The sequence below is a fragment of the Lytechinus pictus genome, chromosome 5, assembly GCF_037042905.1.
Source record: "Lytechinus pictus isolate F3 Inbred chromosome 5, Lp3.0, whole genome shotgun sequence".
Taxonomy (NCBI): Eukaryota; Metazoa; Echinodermata; class Echinoidea; order Temnopleuroida; family Toxopneustidae; genus Lytechinus; species Lytechinus pictus.
In genome coordinates this window covers 333,861-356,852 of record NC_087249.1, presented here as the reverse complement: position 1 = coordinate 356,852, position 22,992 = coordinate 333,861, and the positions used below count along the sequence as shown (strand labels likewise).

Here is a 22,992-nt window from a genome sequence, read left to right as displayed (position 1 = left end):
AGGCAAGGTGAAGGAAGTGCATTATCGACATGCAAGTTCTGATCTACCACCTCTGCATGTAGGACAGCCAGTGAGAGTTATACATCCAAGATAACACACTTGGATACCAGCTAAAGCATCCAAAGTCTGTGAGGAACCCAGGTCTTACGAAGTATCAAAGCCAAACGGAGGAATCTTGAAAAGGAACGGATCACACGTGAGGGAAATTCCATCCACCATCCCCACTCCAAAGCAGGAATCGAAATTAGCGGTCGCCCGGGTGACGTTGGCAACCAAAACTGCCATCATGGTTGCCCGGATGGCAACCAAGAAAATTCCATGTTTTTTTTTCTCAAAGAGAATAAAATTATCTTGAATTTTGCAGCAAGCAAAATTGCTTTTCCAGTCCAAAGTTTGCAACTTCTGGATCAGGAATATATCTTTCAAGATCACATTGGCACAAAGTTTTAGCTAAAAAAGATCGCCCACATGTAGCACATGAGCCTGCCAATGACTTCTCAGATTGACTGCCTGTTTGTCAAAGTCCTCCCTAAGAACCATAAAGCTTGCATTTTGACATGATATAAGTTAATTGTTAGAAGTTGTAAAATGCAATTTACAGGAGGCCTTTTCCGTGGTACTGATTCGTCACCACATTTTCTACTTTTGAAAATATTAAATAGATTAATAACACAGCCATACACATCTCAATGTTCCAAAAATGCCTTCCCCTTCTTTACATTGGTCAACAGAAAGAGTTTTTTGTCATTTTTGGCACTTTAATGTATCAGAATTGTTTGATTTAAATTGTAGAGAATAAAGATAACCCACTCAATTAATTTCTCATACTCAGAATACCCTCAAAATATTTGTAAGAGTTCTTTTGTCAGAATCCAAGATGGCCGTCAAAGTGGCGGCCAAGGGACAATATTCAAGTTTTCAGAACATCAAAATAAATTCATTCAGTATACGACTCCAGGATTGAAAAGGTGAAGGTTAGAAAAACTTATCAATGTGGTGAAAAGGGGTGGTAAAGATAATGACAATATAGTAATTTAAGTCTGTAAAATGCAGTAGAATAATCAATTTCTTAATAATTGTATATTAGGAAAGTTTTCGAGAAAGTTTCAAGGCAATTCCTTTATTTTTCTTAGATATATGGTAAATCAAGTATTTTGCAAATTTTCATTTTTGGGGAAAACAATTAAAAAATGCACTTATCTTATTAAGATCAGCCGAATTACCTTTTCATCACCTATGAATAATACCAACTTGTAGAAAATTTATTCATATTTCATATGACACTAATTTTGTGTTCGAAGATAAACCTGATTTAGGAATACAGGCCATAGATTCAAAATACAGATAAAGTGGGGGTAGCTTCGACATATTCCTTTGAGCTGTGTATTGATGTGTAAGAACTTCATCTCTTTTACCTGCAGTGCTAGTGTATCTTATAACTGTTTCCAATAGACAATATTTAATAAATTTCTTTATAATGTAACAGAAACACCTTTTTTTGTCTTTGCATCCTTCTGAATCAGATACATTTCTTTGACCATGCACATTACATACTGGACATTACGGTGTGTTAGTCATACCTACACAATCGATGCGAGAGGCTGATCCAAGCTATTGTATTATTTGAATGACATACCATTCATCACTTTGCAATCGTTTTCATGGATGTGACTGCCACACTAAGGTTGCTTTTTGGCCTCACTTTAGCGCAAAATCGCTCAATACATTCAGCATATTTTCCTTCTATTTGAAGCAAATGAAGATACTTATGGTGGCATGAAGCCTGCAAATATTCTCGTTGATACATCCTCTTTCATATCGAATGTTCAGATTGTGCATTTAATACTGATATTCATAATAAATCTGATCAATAACAGTGCATGTGCATTTTTTTTTACAAAAAACACACAAATTTTGGCCAAAAGTCTTAATTCTTTTAAAAACTATATCAACCGACTTGAAATCGAAGAATAAAGGGATTGTAGTAAATTCTACCAACAAAATAATAGATAATTTCGCATTTTATGAAGGCCTATTTCCATTTTCTGGGTTGAAAATGTGACAATATTCATTAATATATCCAAGTCTCCGATATGCAGTAAAAAAAGCTAAATTTCTGAAAATTGAATTTTCAAGTTTGAGACATAATAAGTTTGTGACTAAAAACGACATCGATTTGGAATTTCGTCCACTTAATAATTGTATTTTAGGAAAGTTTTCTAAAAATTTTCGAGGCGATTCCTTTATTTTCTTTAGATTTATGGTAAATCATGTATTTCGCAATTTTTCAATTTTTGGGAAAAAAATCTCAAAATTGCACTTTTCGTACTAAAATCTCAGCCGAATTACCATTTTATCACCCATGAATAGTATCAACTTGTAGAAAATTTATTTATCTTTCATATGACACTAATTTTGTGGCAAATGAATGTTTGTGTCGGTATCTATGTACGAAAATCCAAATCCCATGAATATGGCGGCCATTTTGGACGCCATCTTGAATTTGAACCCCATGGGACAATATTTCGTTTTGGGAACATCAAAATTCATTCACTACACATCTTACGGATTACAAAAATGTAGGTTAAAAAAATATATCATTCGGGTGCATGGGAACCCTATCTCTCTCCCCTACTAATTTAGCCCGTCATTTATTGTTGACGAGCGTTGGGAGAATTGTCATGATTTTCAACAATAGCACATACATGCATTGGAATTGGGTGACCTGAGCCTTGAGTGACCTGTAATTCAACCAATTTAGCGTCGGTACCAGGATCGAGTCAAGGTGAAATGATGTATTGCTACCCTCAGTAATTTTCATGTTCAGTCGCATTCTGAATCCCTGACTTCAAGCTGTACTCAAAGGGGACTGAAAGTAAAACTGAATATGTGGAAACGTCTGATTCTTGCGGTGCTTGTTGCAGCTTTTGTCCGTCATATGATAACTTTCATGTAAGTTTTTTTTTACACTACATTTCACAGTGCCTAGTGTTATAGCAAGGAGCTTCCAACTCCTTGGTTATATAGCTTTGCGATGTTTCGGCGGGGCTTTGAATTTGTACGCGACGATATTTATCAGGGATGGCATTTCTACTACTAGGCCTACGTACTACTATACTACTACTACTACTACTACTACTACTACTACTACTACTACTACTACTACTACTACTACTACTACTACTACTACTACTACTACTACTACTACTACTACTACTACTACTACTACTACTACTACTACTACTACTACTACTACTACTACTACTACTACTACTACTACTACTACTACTACTACTACTACTACTACTACTACTACTACTACTACTACTACTACTACTACTACTACTTCTGCTACTACTACTACTTCTGCTACTACTGCTACTACTGATATTGCTACTATATGCATATACCTGTTTCTGCTACTGAATGTATACGTACATGTATGTATTGTACATAGTGTGTACCATTACATTCCATGTACTTTATGGCCCATGCAGCCACTTACAACTCACTTCTATAGCTTTGTACCCTGCTTCTAACATGACGTCATCGATACCATCCCCCTGTCAATTATAATTATAAGTTCCTTTTTAATTTGGATGCACCTGAAATTTTCTGACTATGGCTCACCCTTTGCTCCGGCAATTCTCCTTTATAATTATATGCATGCATATAGCTTTATTTTCTAAGCGTACTCCATCCATGGATCCTACTCCAATAACAGTACACTGGAGGAACGTTGATATTTTCTCAGCACCACAACGTATAAGGTTATAAGTTCAAGTGAAGGTGATCAAATTTCGTCAAGTAATGGAGGATTTTTATATAATTTATGACCCCCCTCAGTTTATTGTACAAGTTCTTATATTAGTTTGTACATGACCATGTTGATGATCGACGAGTAGGCTCACGTCCCAATGGGTTGATGAGAATTTAAGCTTGCATAGCATAACATCAAATATTTGCTTAAAACCCTGATTAAATGTGTTACATTGTAGACCAGAGCTAAGATAAGTGCTGACTTTATCAATACAATGTCAATACGTTCACTATTAACACTGGGATATATCTGCTTAGTGTCGACTGGTTCGTATTGATACACAACGTTCGTATTGATACACAAATTTGATAAATATATATGCTCGTAAATTCATGTTTTGCTTTGTACTGCGTGGATCGATGCATTGTAGTACAATAGTCTGGAACGAATCAATAACGTGATATTGTTAAGCGGCACACCTACTCGAATTCTATTTTAGATGATAAAAGGGTTTGGTGACGGAGTACATGTGTACTAGTGAGCACTCATGTGCCGATTACACATAATGGAAGGGTGGGGCTAGACGAGCGGGGGGGGGGGGGGTGGCGGGGTTGATGATAAAAACAATGATAGTAGGCATAACTAAATTTATTATAAGCACATATCCACTCTATAAGCAATTATCAAGGCGCATAACAAATTAACATACATTCAACCGTGACATAATAAACAGTAAAGTAGAACAAAATCAAACCATTTCATGAATGAAAGTTATACTGCAATTCATAGGGAGCAAACATTTAATGAGAAAATATTTTATATCAAGGTTAATTGTCACCATATTATCATGCATCTAGAACCGTTACACGAATGTAAACTTATCTTTGTGAAATCATGAAATCTTAGTTAAAAACCGATAATTATGATGATCACTAACACATGAAAGCATAGTATGCGAGACACTGTATTAATATTGCTTGGGAAAATACCCGACATATGTCGGATGGAATTCCGTGCTTATTTTGCTCATTTCTCAGCAATTACGAATTTTCTTCCAGAGCCATTTGGCACATATTTTGTTTTGTTTATACATACAAACACTTTGATGGTAATTTTATTGGATTATTTTTAAACTCATTTTGAGATCATTACCACAACTGGTATTTATCTTAAATTAGGTATTAAGAGATATTGTGAGACATACAGATAGGTTTTCAAGTTTCTTTAGAATGACTAAACATGCTGAAGAGACAAATTGAATTCTTTGGGAAGCACCGATGTTCGTTTTGTTCTGGGCTCTTTTGAATCGATAAGGATTTGAGAGCCAATATATGATTTTTTTTTAAATCAGATTAAAATGAACATGAATAATGATTATAGATTCATTCTATAGAGGATGTATTCTCTTGTGTGAAAATATCTCACAACACCTATATTTTCTGTAGAGTAATATGTTAGATGAAAATACAACATATTTGTTACAAAAAATGACAAGCAAGTCATAATGTCATAGTATTTTTTATGAGGCATTTGCATGTTATCATGTTAGCAGACAAAATTGAATCATTAATTCATATAACTCTTTGGAATGTTGTATATCACTGCTTCACAAAATGATGCAAAACTTAATGTTTCAATTATCTAAGTTGATCCAAATCATCTTGATTTCAAAATTGAGTACCCTTTTAAAACGTCGTAGTGTATATAGATCAGACCGGGATTCATCATTGACAAAAATATTTCCTCTCCCTCATGCAATCAATCCATAAATCATATCTGCAATAATTATTGCCAAATTCCTTCCTTCCCGCCCGCCAGCCTCCCCCGTCTCTCCCCATCTATCTCTCACCCTCTCTCTCTCTCTCTCTTTCTCTCTGTTCCCGCTTTCTAAGTTTTCTTCGTACCCTTAGGCTTCATTTAGAAATTGTATTGCCCTGTTAATTCTATTTCCTCTTAGAAATTTGAATATTTTTTTTTAATGTTCTTGTAATGATATTCGCTCATAGAGTATTAAGTATGCTGAGGCCAGTTGAACACTGATTATGATATGATATGTTAACAGTTGGAAAGAAAACAGTGTAGTCACTTGCCCCTATTGTACCTTTACTTTTAAGGTCACCTATATTTGTTTTTACTTCACAAATTTAAAATTCTTCTTTCAGAAAGATTCTAGGTTTAGAGAAAACCATTTACAATGTCAAACCGGGGGAATGCCACTTTGTTCGCGGAATAGGTAAGTTTCCTTTTCGAATTAATTGTGGTTATATTAATATCATTACATACATTTCAAAAGAACATCACGTACTGTTGTGTAGATAAATGGAACCAATTCTGATAAACCATGAACATAAATCTACTAAATAAGCAACAACAAAGGACTACATCAAACTCTTTTTTTTATTCACAGAAGATATCCTCTATACAGGACACACCACTAGAGTGTCACGCAAAATGTTCACATAACATTCACACGGTTACAAATTTAACAGCAGTGAACAATGTGAAGATGATTTCACACTGTGACATAGTTTGAGTGTTCAAATACAGTACAGCACCCTGGAGATGAGATTCACTATGATAAAACGCTCAATTTGTAATTCCTCTCCCATAATGCTTGCTCAGGTTTAATACTCGATGGCGTAGGTTCCTATATGGTGCCGAATAGGCAGATTTAGATGAGATTACATTATTACATAAATATGGTTATATCTATTTGTCAATTATTATTATGTAAAGCAAATTGATAATTTGTGATGAAATTGCATATGTTTATGAACAGGCAATACATAGTCACCCTCAGAAAACAATCAGTAGGAAGAAACGCTCTATCATGTCTATAGAGGATTAATGATTGACGATATCAATAGTGAAATCCAAACTAAACTTGAAAAAATAGCCAGCATATGGTCTGAAAACATCTCATATTTCATGTGTTATCTCACGTACTCCCCCCTAAAGAAAATACTATTTTATTCATTTTACATTTCGCTACGGATTATTGTAAACAGTTTATTTTCAGTATAATCTATCCTGAGGGGATGAGGGGGGAGGGGGTATAGCCACATTACTAGAAACCAGAATTGGTGTATGTTGGTATGTCACTAAAGATTTATTCAACCAATTTTTATACTATCCTGTCATCCAATATTCAGAATGCCAGGAAAAAATCAATCTAATAAAAATGGACCTATACGCATTCTTCTACTGGGTTGTAGACAAAAGGATTGTTAAGATCTTTGCATTTTTCTTTTTTAGAACATGGCTCGGAAGATCTAGAACTTTTATCAGATGGCATCGTCATTGTATCAGAGGTAAGCCTACGGGTCGAAAACAGCCGTTTTAACATTTTTTTTGGTACCAGCTACATAAATGTTTTGAATAAAAATTAATAAAACGGCTGTTTTCGACTCGCCGTACGGCCGCCGTAGACCAAATGTGACCGAGGTAGAGGTATCACAAAAAAACATATAAATACAGTAATGTTTATTAGTCCATTTGACGGACGGTTACACAATCATTGGAAGAGAGGCATAATTTTGACCCATAAAAATATATCGTGTATTCGCGTTTATATATCAAGTTGCTCCCCCACCCATTTCTGGAATAAAACTTCAACTGGATACTTTTTACCATGTTTACGGCGTATATGCATGTACACGAAATGTCCGCACCCACTCAGACCTTAGAGTCGAGAGGACCTCAAAGCAAGTTGGATTCGGCAAAACCAATCCATTGTTTTTGCTATCAAGTGCTGAACTGTAATTTGTAAATCCTTCATCTGAGCTTGTTACAGAGGCTCCAAGAAATATTCATATATTCAAATAAAACAGAGCTTGGCAAATAGCAAGGTTCCCCAATAGCAATATCAGATAAGAATTTTTAAAATCCAATCAGACGACCTATCCCATACAAAGAATGCCATGTGATTATTCCGTTTTTAATGTCTCGCCTGCATAACACAGCGAGACTATATGCGCTGCTTTTCCGACGGCGGCGGCGTCTTAAACATTAAATCTTAACCTAAGGTTTATTTGTTTGAAATGACATCATAACTTAGAAAGTATATGGACCTAGTTCATGAAACTTGGACAGTAATCAAGTATTACTGAACACCATGCCTTGGTTTCAAGTCATATGACTGAGATTAGGTTATTTTAGGGTCAATGAACTTAGACCATGTTGGGAGAATCAATATCGAAATCTTAACCCTTGTATTTTTACCTAGTTCATAAAACTTACACATAAGGGTAATGAAGTATTACTAAACATCCTACCCGAGTTTCAGGTCAAATGATTTAGGTCAATGAACGTAGTAGTATATCATTATATTAATGGTGTTTTTTTGTGGATAATTATTTTATAGTATTATATTATTTTCAAAGTCAGCATTGCTGCTACGAATCGCGTATTGCAGGCGAGGCTGCCAGATACTTGTTTCTATTCTTAGGGTTATTTGACTTTCAAAGACCGTGTCGAAGGAGCACCAAGAGGTCATCTATTTGCTTATGATATCAACAATCATAATAAGGGAGCGATCGAGTTGAAGATCAGGGGTGATTACGATGTCAACACACTTCACCCACATGGCATAACAGCATTTGAAGATAAAACCACAGGTAAAAACTTATTTCTACAAATTCATAATCTTTTAGCTTGAATTGTTGATTTGATGTGGATAACAGGTTTTGAAATTGAAAAGGTTTGATATGAACTCATCACCAGTTCGCACCAGTTCTGCAATTTACTGGATACTTGCATTATCGTGTTAGTCACGATAGACCACATTATGGTGCAGCCACTATCCCCTACGGCGGCCGCGAATCAAAAACAGCCGTTTATTAATTTCAATTCAAACCGCCTAAAATTAATGCTGGTACAAAAAATGTTAAAACCCGCGGGGTTAAAACGGCTGTTTTCGATTCGTCGTAAAGCCGCAGGCCGTAGGGAAAATGTGACAAGATCTTTGTAATCAATTATGTGTATATAATGCATGGCCAATGAACAAATGCTGTGGAAGGTGCCGGGGGCAGGGGTCGACCATCCCCATGTGATTTTTTTTTTTTTTAGGGGGGGCTGGGGGTGGAATATTAGAGAACAGATAGTTTGATGACGAGAGGTCTGTCTAGTACTGTGTAGTACTATTACTAGTATACGATGAATGTTGAGGGATTTACACACACAAAACAAACCTGGAACATGAGATATAATGAGGAAATATCGCCAGATTCCCCAGTAGCATAAACAAAGATATTTTATTATTTTATTATTTTGTATACTTAATATTCTTTATTTTTTCTTACTATTATCCTCACCATGGTGGAAATTATATGGCTATATCAAGAAGCTCCATGCAATGACTAAAATATCAGAAAAAAAAAAATTCCCCATAACAACACTAAAAAAAAAAACTTTCGAAAAAGGGCGCGCCCAATATGACCTCGCTTTCCTGCTCAACGAAAATTACGATGCGAAGCCAGCTGTAGATCGTGATTTTGCCTCTGAAAAATTAAGCATAAACAGCACTCCCAGAACCAGGTTTACGATCGGCGTTTTGAATCGACGTTTGAAAACGCTGATTCTGTCCTCGCAATGGAAGCATAAAACACACCCTATATAACACCCCTATTCAAATGAGAACCCCTCACCTCCTCACTCTAAATAACCCGTCTTCGTCTTTCCCTTCCCAATTATTATGGGTGCCTTATGAACATCAAACATAATACACGTCTTGATGTTCAAATAGAGTAATTCCATATGAACAACGCAAACTGTACATGAATTTATAGCTGCTGCCTTTGACGCATGCACCTATTTTTTTCGACAATACCGTGATGTGTTTATATTTGATATTTTATTTTGGCAACGCGATTAGTGCTTCAGAGAGATGGCGAGCAGGGATGGCAACAACACCGTTTCCTTTTCAAGTACTTATAGAATGAGGAAAACAAGAAAAAAATGAAAGAAAAGGGAATAAAGTGTAGAAATAAAATGAAAATAAATGTGTTCACTTTACACTGTATTGTCTTTGTCATGTTTGTGATTAAAATGGGGCGGTTGAGGTGGGGGGGGGGGGGGGTTGTGATATCACTTTTCCGTCATCTTGCCCCACCGCAATGGAAGTTCCCTGGCGCCGCCTTGTTTTGAACCACATAATTTCGTCTCTAAAGTAAATATAATTTTTTTTTCTTTGTGTAATTGGTCAAATAATGGTCCTGCATTTCGTATATTAATTTTCTATTTTACTGTGAACATGGTGAACTCACATTGTTAGTCTTCGGACTTTTGATGAGTATTTTAATAAAACCGAATTTTATGATCTCTTATTCTCTTTTCTTCTTTTATTTTGATTGCACAGCTAAGACTTTTATTTTTGTCATAAACCACCATGTTGGATTTGATGTTGTGGATATTTTTGAGTTTGATCGAAGCACGATGTCTTTATCATTCATCAAGTCAAAGAGAGATCCTTTGATCAGAAGGTAAGGGTCGGATCAAATCCAGATCATTTTAAAAATCTGTTTTACTCTTAAATCTTTGGCAAGCTGATGGTGAATTGTTTGGAATGCAGCCTATATCCTACTGAATTGCTCGATCAGAAAACGTACACTGCTATAGGTATTTTATTTATTGCAGAGCAATATCTTATTAAAAATCAATATTGTTTCGTTTTATTAGGAACGCTTCACGATTTTGCGTGTCATCTTATCTGCATCGTTCCTATATGTGTTAACAAAAGTTTCTTGTCGACATTATGCTGCACAATATTGTAAAGCCATTTCCATATGGGTCTTTTTTTATGGAAAAATTTTCATTATTTTCGTGATTAATCTCTAGAATTATTTCGTTTATCGAAAATAAGGACGGAAATAAATGGAAAACCCTCTATCATTTTTATAAATATTCCTTTAAGGTTCTATTCAAATTCTACCCCACGATTTAGGAATTGTTTCGCTATAGTAAGTGCATCCAGTGGAATAAAGCAAGATGGTGCCTATTATATCTCATGTCACAAGAAACTTTTGTTAACACATAGGAACGATGCAGAGAAGATGACACGCAAAATCGTGAAGCACCAGTTGCTTCCTCCTATATTCACAAAATACTTTAAATTGACTTCAAATGTCCATTCATATTCAACAAGACAATCCAGTGATTTATATTTACCTTTGTTGAATTATGAATCTTCTAGAAATTCTGTAAAATATGCTGGAGTTATTTCATGGAACAAAATACCTAAAGAAATAAAAAGATGCCCATCTCTTGCCTCTTTCAAAAACAGATATAAAAAATTCCTTATTGATGCCTATAAATGAATTTGAAAATAAGTTGTATTGCCTTATCATCCACCCATATAATTATGTTTACAGTACTTTCTCTCTCTCTTCTATGATTATTATGATTATATTATGGTCTCGGGAGCCCAGCCTTAGAAAGGCCATTGGCCTATGCTGGCTCCCTCATATTCTCATTTATTCTCTTGTTTATTGTATTTCTATTTTTGTATCTTTATTTGTATATAGTGTATTCTTTGATTTGTATGCTGTATGTTTTTTAATGAGAATTTGGAATAAATAAATGAAATGAAAATGAAAAATGTCTGTTGATGGAATTTATGTATTTATTTAGTCTAGAAAAAATATTAAAATATTTGTTGTTTCATTTGGTTTCAGTGTAAACAACTTGATAGCGACTGGACCTGAATCGTTTTTCATTACTAACGAAGCTAACTTCCTTCACCCACGGATGAGGTTTCTGGAAGATACACTCTTATTAAGATCGGGTTACATTCTCTTTTGTGACGTCACCGGCTGCAAGCAAGTCTCGGAATCGTTAAACAATCCTAATGGTATCGATCTCTCCAGGGATGGCAGGTATGTTCATCAATGTTATATAAACCTATGTCTTTTATAAAGTTTGATTTGGACTAATATGGACTATATCTAAAATACATTGTCTTTTGTCCATTCATATCACTATATTGAAACATTGTTCAGTTTCTTATTCATTCATTTTTTTACAGAAACGGCCAGACAAAATCCCGCCATACATTTTCTTTCTTACCTTTTCTCTCTTTCTTTCTTTTTTTCTTTCTTTCTGTCTGTCTGTCTGTCTGTCTGTCCGTCTTTCTTCCTCATTAATGTATCATTGCCAAATTCAATTTTCTTCTCACAGCACGCTCTCTTAGTGCGTCATTTTTTCATAAATGCTGTTTATATTTATATGTTTGCAAAAGGATGGTTTATCATAAAAGTCTGTGCATCAATCATTTATACTTGTAACACAAATGTACTAATTGTTATTGTTCTTTTTTTATTTAGGTTTCTTTACGTTTCCCAGCCGTTTGCAAGACAAATCCGTATATATGAAAGGAACCTGGCTGATAATTCACTTACACCAAACAAGGTATATAGACAATCCTTTTCTTTATTCAAAGGGGAGGATATAGAGAGAGTGGAGCAAATTTAACAACCATGGCAACAGCAAAACAACATCCAATGCTATTAGTCAAACGAAGTATATAGTGCAAATATTAAGCTGTAAAGTGATTTTGAAGCAATGATCATTATGATTCAAAGATGTATTCAACGATGACAATTGACATTCAAGTTCTAGAGTCTTAGAAGTCCATGCAGATTACAACCCCCACTATGCCTACACCAAAAACTTGAATGTTATTTCAGAAATTAAAATGTGTGACGAATAACAAATACCGTGTTTACACTTGATCGGCTTTTGGTTCAGAACCAAAAGCCGATGCAGAATCGGCTTTTGGTTTATCTTGCACTGCGTTTACACGCTGTTACAGCTCGCGATTCAGAACCGCGAGCCGATGCAAAAGCCGATGAAGTGTAAACACGGTAAAAGTTCTCCGATATCAAACCTTGCATGGTGGATTAAACCATTTTAATTTGGCAAATACAACGTTTGGAAAAACAAAGTTGTCACTCATTTAACCATTGTTCATTTAACATTTCACATTTTAGAGTGTCCCTCTCCCCCTATTTGGATGAATTAAAAATGTGTGATTGACATCAAATCAAATTCATATTCTGTTACAAAGAGCATGCAGATCGGTAGGCATTGGAAAAAGAATTGTAATTAACATGTTTGAAAGTATCTTATTTCGCCTAAAAATGTTTTCAACATAAAACACCCAAATCCTAATTCAATTATTATTGCAGGGGGTTGACGTTATCAATCTGGGAACCACATCAGATAATATTTACGTGGACGAATCTGGTGATATATGGGCTGGCTGTATCAAAGTACCATCCATGGCTCTTCATTATATGGATACAAAACAAGGCATAGTCCCATCTCAGGTCTTACGAATTAAAGTTGGATCCAACGATTATGAAATGTCTGAAGTTTACAGTGAAGATGGCAGGAATATTACCATGTCAACTAGTGCTATCTACCATAGAGGTGTCCTACTCATTGGATCATTGCATGAACGAATGATGCGTTGCCAAGTTACTACACTAATTTGATTAGTTTGAAGGGTTATCCATCTATCAACTCTAGAAGAGAGCAGACAAATATAGGTCCCGCAAATGTCCTATTACATAATTATATAACCCAAGTCTGTCTTGTGATTTTGCATTTAAAATATTAAAAATAGCCATATTATTTCGCTGAATTATAAAAAAAATCTGATAATTATATTTCCCTTCAATAATTTTCTAATCGCATATAAACGAAGTCAATGTATGTATTTTATATCTATTCAATACAATCGATTATAACAATAGACAATCATGAAAACCAAACGGTTAATAATGTCACTTTCAATCTTGCTCAAAATTGTTTACCATTCTTTCATTATTCCCCTTTAGTTCTTCTCATAATTCCAGAGCTTTCTTAGTAAGTCCATTGAATTATCAAAGGCAGAGATAAAAGAAAATTTAGACTCGGAGATGTTTCGTAACGAATCAATCTGGTAAATGTTTTGCTCTAAAATGAGTCAAATTTTCATCTCAACTATAATATAAAGGGAATGGGTGCTTAAATCCCCCATCATTTTGAAACCATGTACGTGCAACGCGAAAGTAATCATAAAACTGTAATTTCATGTAGGCCTATGGTCAGCCCCCCCCCCCCCTTACTTTCAAAGGTGTTCCGCGCAGCCCCAGAAAAGATTTTAAGGACCAGAAGGTGTTTTCGTACTGTATACATAAATGAATACGTCTTAATCATTGTTATTTTTATTCATGTCTATATATTGTTTAGAATTCATATGTGTTATTGTATTGTGCACAGCTGTATTCTTCTAATTGAAAAATGTATTCTTCTGGTTTGAAGGTCTTTCTTATAACAGCATTGCTGATTTTCTATAAACTTATAATATCATGATAATAATCATTATTAAGCGGTGGCGTACAGTTGGTCACGGCACGCTATTTTGATCAGTGAGATACATATAATGTACATTATCATGTAATATAATATTATATACAGCATCTAATATGATATATATAATATATCATAATTATTATAATATGATGATCATTATAATATGATATTATATACAATATAATACCCAAGTCCTTCAGAAGCGCATAGAGACATTATTCATAATGTGATAAGCGCTCGCTATACAAGAACTGTATATTATAATTATCGTTACAATCATTTTTTGTCTCCCCCCACTACGTTTCTCTTTCTTTCTCCATCTTTTTCTTCTTGTCCTTGTTCTCCCCCCAGTCGGTGGGGGGGGGGGGGGGACGTGTCCCAGTACATTGTAGTTACGCTAAATATTCCGTTATTTCAAGTGTAACACTATTACCGTGTTTACACTTAATCGGCTTTTGCATCGGCTTATTCATAGCGTGTAAACGCGATTAACTTGCATCGGCTCGCGGTTCAGAACCGGCAATTTTGCACCACCAAAGAAGTAGGTTCAGAACCGCGAGCCGATGCAGAATCGGCTTTTTTACTACGTGTAAACAGAAAGCCGATTCTGCATCGGCAATTGGTACGCATTTCATTTACTTTACCATTGTGACGTAATTGTAAGCGCACGGATCCAGCGTTGTCTTTATTATGACGTAATTGGTGGTGTGCGTATCATTTCAGGTTTTTGCATCGGCTCGCGGTTCTGAACCGCGAGCTGTAACAGCGTGTAAACGCAGTGCAAGATAAACCAAAAGCTGATTCTGCATCGGCTTTTGGTTCTGAACCAAAAGCCGATCAAGTGTAAACACGGTAAATGACGGAAAGCAATTTACTCGAAAGCGCGATTGGTGAACAGCGTAAACAATAGTGCATGCAATTCATTGCTGCCCGCTACGAGCGGTGATATGAATGTCTCATTGACTCGTGTCCAATTGTGCAAAATTGCCTACGTACGTGCATTTGTGCGAACGCGGCGCTCAAAGAGTAATTTAATTAATTAATCGTGGGTTTAACCGAGCACCCCTCCCGTCAAAAGTTATCATTTTTGAAAAAGCTCCTATTTCTTACGCATTATTTTTCGTAAAATGTGTATATTTATAGAACAAATTTAGAGATTTCTTCGATATCAAATTGATCAAATTACAAAATTATGTTTCCTACATGGCTGAGTGAGCAATGGCTACTTTAAAAAAAAATCTGAGATTGCACGTGAATTTGATTTCAATTTAATTGAGATAAGTAACCACCCGGTTACATTATGCGAACATGATTGAGTATTGTGCACGACTTGCTTGTGTCAAATGGAGTGCCAGCCGTATAATTTACTTTCTTTCTTACCTTTTTTTAACCTTGACCTTATAATTTCATGTTATAGGTATTTGTATGTAGTATATGTACCTTGTATTTGTTATTTTATATACGCAAATAAAACAAACAAACAATCATAAGCATGGACCAACGATGACGGAGAGGGGAAGCCCTGAAGTTGAGCTGTAGAATTTTGACTAGTCTGGAGGCACAGACCCTTGGTTTTCGCAATTTGCATACTGCATAATGCAGAGTCTGAATTAGTGAGACTACATTTGATATGTACTGTGGCTGGCTCTTCTTTGACACAGGCAGAGTCTTTGGAGTCTAGTCTTCACTCTAGACCTGTTATCGGTTGAAGTAATGAGACTGTGCTTTGCAGACTAAGTTGTGGCGGTATTTTAGGCGGACCAGAGTGTTCTTCTCAAAAACTGTAGCTTTCACTTGAATTTCCTGTCTTAGAGAATGTACTCCTTTATATTGTTCCCCTTCATCTTTTCAGTATATTTTCTTTTTTCACTCTCTCCCCCTCTAGGCTTATTCAGTACATCTCTGTCTCTCTCTCTCTCTCTCTCTCTCTCTCTCTCTCTCTCTCTCTCTCTCATTCTATCTCTCTCTCTCAAACAAAAGCTACCCTATCATAGGTTATGGGAGTGGTAGGGCAACGCGGCCGTAGAGTGGTGATCGTTGACATTTTGGGGGAAATCCCCAATAAATCAAACATAAATTGGGGAAGCCCTAAAGGGTCGCAGGATTGAGCTCAGATTAGACTCCGTTTCATGGAGGCGGACTGTAGTAAAAAAAAATACCCCCTATACTCTCGTTAGGTTCAGGGTTAGGATTAGGTACTAGTATAGTCCTTTGCCAGGACTGTTCTGCTTTTCAGTTGATCAATAACACAATCCTCGACCTCTACGCCCGAAATGAAAACAGCCACACGATTTCCTACCCTCATCGCAGGGGCGTGAAAGAGGGGATAGCGCGATCACTGGAGATGGCGCGCAGGGGAGAATAAAGCAAGGGGAGAGAAATAACAAGTACACCGACGTCTAGAATTTAGACTACCTCATACCCTCTGTCCTGTTTTGTTCCAGATCCTGTTTGATGTTGCCTGCCTCATTATCTTAATCCCTCTTGGCTTGAGGTCTTTTACTGGCCTTACTTACACTAACTTCCCTTTGTGTCTGCCTACTCCTTTTCTTTCATCCCCTTCACTAACCTGATTGGTCTTCTCTACTCACTAATGCCCCTTTTGTCTCCTTGTTTCTAGTGTTGCTGTAGCTTGTCTGTGGTCTATATTATGGTTGTTCCACTTTATATGTTTGTCATTTTGCCTCCGACGAAGATTCTGCTAGGATCGAAAGCTTAAGGCCCCTTTTGACTTTCTAATTTACTCAATTGGCTCTCTTTTATTAGATAAGCAGTTTTAGCAGCTTCTTTTTGCCATATATTTAACCAATTAAATTCAAGGGACAAAATGAGTGTCTTGGCATTAGCCAATAATATACAACAAATGGAGCGCCTCTGGTAGTCTCACCTGCATATATAACGCGATTCAATATAGCAGCAGTGCTGATTTTGAAAACTACTATTGATTAATTATTCACAAAAACACCATTCATAAAGTGATACAATACGACGTTCAATTACCCTAAATGACATTTGACCTTGATCATGTGATCTAAGACTTGTCAGTGATACTTGATTATCCCTATGTCCACAATCCATAAACTATATCCATAAACGTTGGAAGTTATATGACAGCAATTTAATAATTACATCCAAAATGGCAAAGTTCATTGACCTTAGTCATGTGACCTGAAACTCGCAAAGGATGTTCAGTGACATTTGGTTACTCTTATGTCAAAGTTTCATGAACTAGGTTCATATACTTTCTAAGTTATGCTGTCATTTCAAAAACTTAACCTTCGGTTAAGATTTGATGAGTGATGCTGCCGCCACCGTCGGAAAAGCGGCGCCTATAGTCTCACTCTGCTATGCAGGTGAGACTCAAGTGTAACATTCTGTCGAAATTTGTACTTTCATGTGATAGATGAGACCCAAACCCAAGAATATATGTGAAATTTTTTTTCCCCATGTTGTATATTTTTCAATTCCCAGGACTTTTATTGATACGCACTGTAGATGAAAGAGTGTACTTAGCAAAGACAAATAATACAAAAGTAACAGTTCACAAAAGTAGCTATATATCTCTCTGCGACTTTATTACATAATCAAACTCAAATTTATACATCACTTTCCACAAATATCGCAAACTGAAATAAAAATAAAAGGTGCACTTAGACAAAATGAAGCAAATACACTAATACACCATGTACACGATAATGATTATCATACACAACATGTATGAATACTATCATGGCTATTGTATATAGCGTAAACACATGCAAAACCAGTCGAAATAAACCCGTCTTTTTTCAAGCAAAATTCGTTTCGTTAAAAAAAGACAAAATAGTTTATTGTTTTCGTATCTAAACACTGAACAAAAAGAAAATAAGAATTATAATAAAAATAAACAAAATAAAATATTACAGCAAGTTTTGTGTGGTTTTGCAATGAATTCCAATCTCGAACAAACCATTCACTACAGTGTAGTACAACTGATCAAATAAGGCATTTAACATGTTTGTGAACTATTTCCCATATCATAATCGTAAATAAAATGACTGAGCCAGCTTAATCTATCTACAACAAGGTTTTTGTCTAAGCAAATTGCATTCAAAAGCTAAAAGGCTATATATAATTCATGGCGCTGTACACTGTTGATTTAAAGTTCCCCTTTTGAATACGATATTCTACCCATTTTCAAGATATCTTTTCTGTAATTTATATTTACAATTATAAGCACACATTATATGCTTATCTTCTTAACTGATCAGTAAGTTGATAAAAGTAAACAAGCCTTGAAACACCAGATCTTAATCAAACTTGTATTTTTTTGCTTGCACCATGATGACAATGAATTTTGTTATCTTGAGGATGATTGTTATTCAACAACTTTTTGTAAGTAAATTTTAAATCTCACTATCAAATCAAGTAATATTTACAAGTAGAATTAAGTTTTCTTCTGCAATCGGCAGATGTTTATATTTTGTTGGTCTTATCGTTTCGTATTTTTTTGTCAATGTGCATGCCAGAGCTAGCTGTGAAAACTTTATCAAACATTGCACATCATTACTCGCGGCACTTCGAAAAAAAAAAAAATAAAGAATTGCTTTATGAGAAGGAAGATTGAAGAATAACAAATCTACTTCAAGGTATTCAATTTATGATGATTGGACGGGAAATGTATAAAGCTTCGAACTTCATTCAAATCGAGTATATATCAAAATAATAATTAAAAAAAATCACATGAGTACTGAATTTTTTCATTTTTGAACCATAAAACTAAATTTTGTCAGATGATTAATTCGGTTTGAATAACTTTTTTTGGTATAAATTGTCGAGGGATTCACTTGCTTTTTCTTAAAGCACATTAAGTATAAATTATTTACGCCCTTGGCTTTTCTTGTGTTCGTATAACATACCCCTTATTATTTGAGATGACGAAAATACTACATTCTAAATAAATCGCTGGAATGTTACTTTGAAAATGATGGTATATCAATATTATGAATTTTGTGCACAAACTTATCACCAGCATATCGACATTATGTCATTATCTATTTTCTGACAATTTTAATTGTCTACCCGTGTGTTTCTTGATCACATGAGGCGTGTTGCACAAACTATGCATTTGAATGTAGAATCAATCACAGCTTGGTTTTTAGCCAATCAGAGGTGAATATTCAAATCCATTGACTTCACGCAGCAAGCCTCTGGATGGTTATTAGTCATGTAAGGAGAACCTAGGCCTATATAATTATTTTTAATTACACTTTAATGGATCTTATAATGTATGCTTAACCACGCTTTATGCCAAGTCATAAAACTATATTTCATCTCTGTATATAACTCTTAAAACTTTGATAATTTGTAGTGATATATTTGATCTTAGATCTCATTGTTAAGACTGCTTGATGTAGTCTCAAACTTCCAGACTCGATCAAGTCCAATATCAGCCATGTACACGGACCCATCGGGAGAATATGTGGCGATATCATGTACCACTCCAAATGCCTGATATAGAAAGAAACATAGGGAGGTATGTTAGTAAAGTTGTTTTGAGAATATGTTAAGATTATTGCTTGGTCGTCCCTTCAGAATTGTGTCATTAAACTTTCTCGGACTGAGAAGAGAAGCATGAAAAACATGGAAAAAGAACTAAATCATTTACAAACTTATTTCATGAACAGTTGATATTTGAAGAAATTAGTTAATGTCTAATTGGGAAAATGGCAACTAAAATTAGATCAATAAATTCATAGGCTACAAAATACACACCGATATACAGATATACAATCTGCTTGTTAAATATTTCTAATGGGAAAATTCTGTCTGTATATGGTGATAACCTTTATTTTTTGGTTTAGATATAAAAGAGCCCCACCCCTGGTAAATCCGCTCCTGCATACTAACCTTAGGGTAGGGGTCCCATGTGCTCAATATTTCACCAGTTTCAAGATCCACAGTGAATGCGAGGGGTGGCACCCCTACTTCTTCATTGGGTCCATTCACAGTGTACAATACATCTGCATTGTAATAAAATATATCTCATAATATCTGGATCATGATTAAAAATACATATACCAAGTAATCATGAGGTGAATCATTATCATTAACTTTATCGAAGGGCTCGTTGATTCACTGCCAACGAGAAATGTTTCTTCTACCATAGTCCTGTAAATCGAAAGTACGTAAATGTAGAATTTCCTTGACAGAACTTTTAGTAAAAAAAACAAACACAACTGGTCAAATGCTTTTCCATGTTGAAATGAATACACTTTCTTTTAGGCATCATGAGGATTTCTCTAAAATGACGACAATGATTGTTTGTTCGTATCGTGAATATGACCTAATGATGTAATGATATTTTGATGGGAATAACTAAAATAAATTATGTTCGTTTAAACCATGCAGTGAAGGAATATCGAGAGAAAATATAATTTCATTCAAAATAACTGAGAAATCACTGTAATTTATATCGCATTATTTTTGCTGGGGCGGGGAGTGCTTCTGTTTGTTAGATATAAAGATACCTTGTTCACTGTTGTAAGAAATAGCAAATAGTTGTTTTCCAAACATCGGTGATGCGATCTGTCTTTCTAACTCGCCATTGGTTAGATTGAAGCACTGAATCCGGGCATTTTCACGATCAGCTACACATATGATATCACGTGCTTCAATCAGAGCAAGACTGTGGGGGATCTGTAGTTTCCTCAGCGGTGACCATTCTGGTAGATTTTCTATCAAGAAAATCATGTAGATATGTTCATTATGTTTGAAAGAATTCCAATCATAAACTGGATAGAAATTGATGGGATCAATAATTGTCACAATTATTGTCACTTGCTGAGTTTTCTTTTGTATGAAAGCACATTGGTCTATGATTTAATGATATATAATTGAATAGATATCCATATTAAGGAATTCACTTCTTCTTCTTCTTCTTCTTTTTCATCTTCTTCTTCTTATTATTCTTCTCCTTCTTCTTCTTCTTCTTCACTACAAGTACATCTCCACCGTCTGGCGTATTGTCGTACTGTTGTACATGTGCAATGTATATAGTGTCTCAAATGAGGGGTCTAAAATAAACTATAATAAAGTCTAAGAGTGCATGTGCAGCTACAAAGACATCCGTAGAAAATTAACCATGTTATACTATGGTCATCTCATAATACACTTGAGCGTATTCTTATAAGAAGGGGGGGGGGACTGATTTGGATGATTATTTTGCCTATGATCAACTCCTGTTTAATTCTTCAATAAAAACATTCTATCAGCTGTACATCTTTAGCTATTCTCAAAATAGTTTTACGCTATGCTCAAAACACTATACGTATATACCTCCAGGTATGATCCCTGCTGTAATCTCTAGTATTGCTGTTCCATTTGAACTGAACTTGAGAATCCGATTATTACAGTATCTGTATCAAACAAAAGAGAAAAATAAGGGAATATGTTCATAAATGCTATCATTCTGAGAGAGTTTTAGAAAACAATATAATATGTATAACGAGATACAATAGTAGACTTTACTAAAGAAAACACCCATCTTGGATTAAGTCTAATTGGAAATTTACTAAAGTTACCAGAGAAAATCCTTTTAAAAAGATAACCTGTTTTTTTCACCGGTTAAATTATTTTCCCAAATAGGCATATACCACCAAAATACCCAAGTGGAATATTTGATGATATTTATTCAAATTACAATCTTAACGATAAAAATAATATGCTTTCTAAAAAAAATAATACAATTATTGTTAAAAAAAATTATATTCAATGATTTATTACGACTTTTTGCATAATTTTCATTGTTAATAAACAACTCTCAAATCTATTCGAACTTTCATTGAGCCTCATCTGAAGATATTTCGATATAATACTCCTAACCCCTCTTCATAACGTACATATAAGCTTCATCTATGAGATACATTGCAGTGTCATATAAAGGACAATGCAACGTTTTCGACAAGTAAGCTCGTATGAAAACAAAATACCAAAAGGAAATCAAAGAAAAAGGTAAATGTACATGAAAGTTTGAACACGAAAAAGATAAAGTTACAAGCATTTTAATGTCGAGAACACTAATGCTATGGAAATCGTTCCACCGACAATGCGAACAAGAACTTTGACGTTATACTACCCCCCCCCCCTCCTCCTTGCACACTAAAGAATATGCTCCTAGAAATCTGGTTTCGCTCATTTCAATTTTTACTCATTTCAATCTCCCCCCTATGTTTCATTCTTCATTAAAGATTAAAACAAACTTTAAAAATTACAATTGGAGGATGTCTAAATCATAAGTACTTTAGTTATCAACATTAGTCAACATTAGTTACATTCATAACCATGAAAAATTTCTTATTATTTAATTATTTTTATCTAAAACTTTAATTGATTTTTTTTTCTGTATTCACACACGCTCAGTTGTTCTCAGGGTTTCATTCTCCTTTAGATATTATGAATAACAAAAGAAGAATATCATTTCCTACCCATCAGCGACATAGACATCTCCAGTCCTGCTATCAACGGCTACATCTGTAGGTTTACAGAAATGATTCCAATCTTGACCAGGTTCAAACGCCTTTCCTAAAGTCATAGATGGTTCTTCAGATCCGGGAGAAAACTTGAAGACTTGATGCAAGGCTACATCTGTAATCCATTTATTATCTTCTGTGTCAATGTACAAGCCATGTGGCATGTAGAAACTATAGGAAGAAAGAGACAGATTTAACATTCTTAACGAAATCTACATGAAAAACAGGCAACAAAGAATCATAGATAAATGTTTATCAAATAGAACACCTTCGGTACGGAAAAAAGTTCTTATTAAACAAATTATTTTTCACTATCAAAATTCATCTCTGAGAGTAACAGCTCTAAATAATTATATAAACAGGGCAACT

General features: G+C 35.0%; 2 protein-coding genes across 2 annotated transcripts in view; one reads left to right on the top strand and one right to left on the bottom strand.

Moving 5' to 3' along the window:
* The first annotated feature begins 2,632 nt into the window (after positions 1-2,632).
* Positions 2,633-14,392, top strand: LOC129260633 (serum paraoxonase/arylesterase 1-like). The gene is made up of 8 exons (XM_064099568.1): positions 2,633-2,952; positions 5,923-5,993; positions 7,016-7,071; positions 8,208-8,376; positions 10,116-10,239; positions 11,431-11,631; positions 12,079-12,163; positions 12,943-14,392. Exons 1-8 carry the CDS (start codon positions 2,888-2,890, stop codon positions 13,249-13,251), a joined length of 1,080 nt encoding a protein of 359 aa, XP_063955638.1. The 5' UTR covers positions 2,633-2,887; the 3' UTR covers positions 13,252-14,392.
* A 3,275-nt stretch (positions 14,393-17,667) lies between these two features.
* Positions 17,668-22,992, bottom strand: part of LOC129262621 (uncharacterized) — a 58,839-nt gene continuing 53,514 nt past the window's right edge. The window contains exons 9-13 of the mRNA XM_054900757.2: positions 22,579-22,794; positions 21,431-21,510; positions 20,623-20,829; positions 20,003-20,115; positions 17,668-19,603 (exon numbers count right to left, since the gene is read on the bottom strand). Coding sequence (XP_054756732.2) covers positions 19,478-19,603; positions 20,003-20,115; positions 20,623-20,829; positions 21,431-21,510; positions 22,579-22,794 — 742 coding nt within the window. The 3' untranslated portion in view covers positions 17,668-19,477. The remainder of the gene's footprint in view (positions 19,604-20,002; positions 20,116-20,622; positions 20,830-21,430; positions 21,511-22,578; positions 22,795-22,992) is intronic.

Bases quoted from the DNA above. Each gene is read 5' to 3' on its own strand.
- LOC129260633 (XM_064099568.1), top strand. From the start codon at position 2,888: ATGTGGAAACGTCTGATTCTTGCGGTGCTTGTTGCAGCTTTTGTCCGT. The intron at 5,994-7,015 runs GTAAGTTTCCTT...TTTCTTTTTTAG, and splicing joins CCACTTTGTTCGCGGAATAG to AACATGGCTCGGAAGATCTA. The intron at 10,240-11,430 runs GTAAGGGTCGGA...ATTTGGTTTCAG, and splicing joins AGAGATCCTTTGATCAGAAG to TGTAAACAACTTGATAGCGA.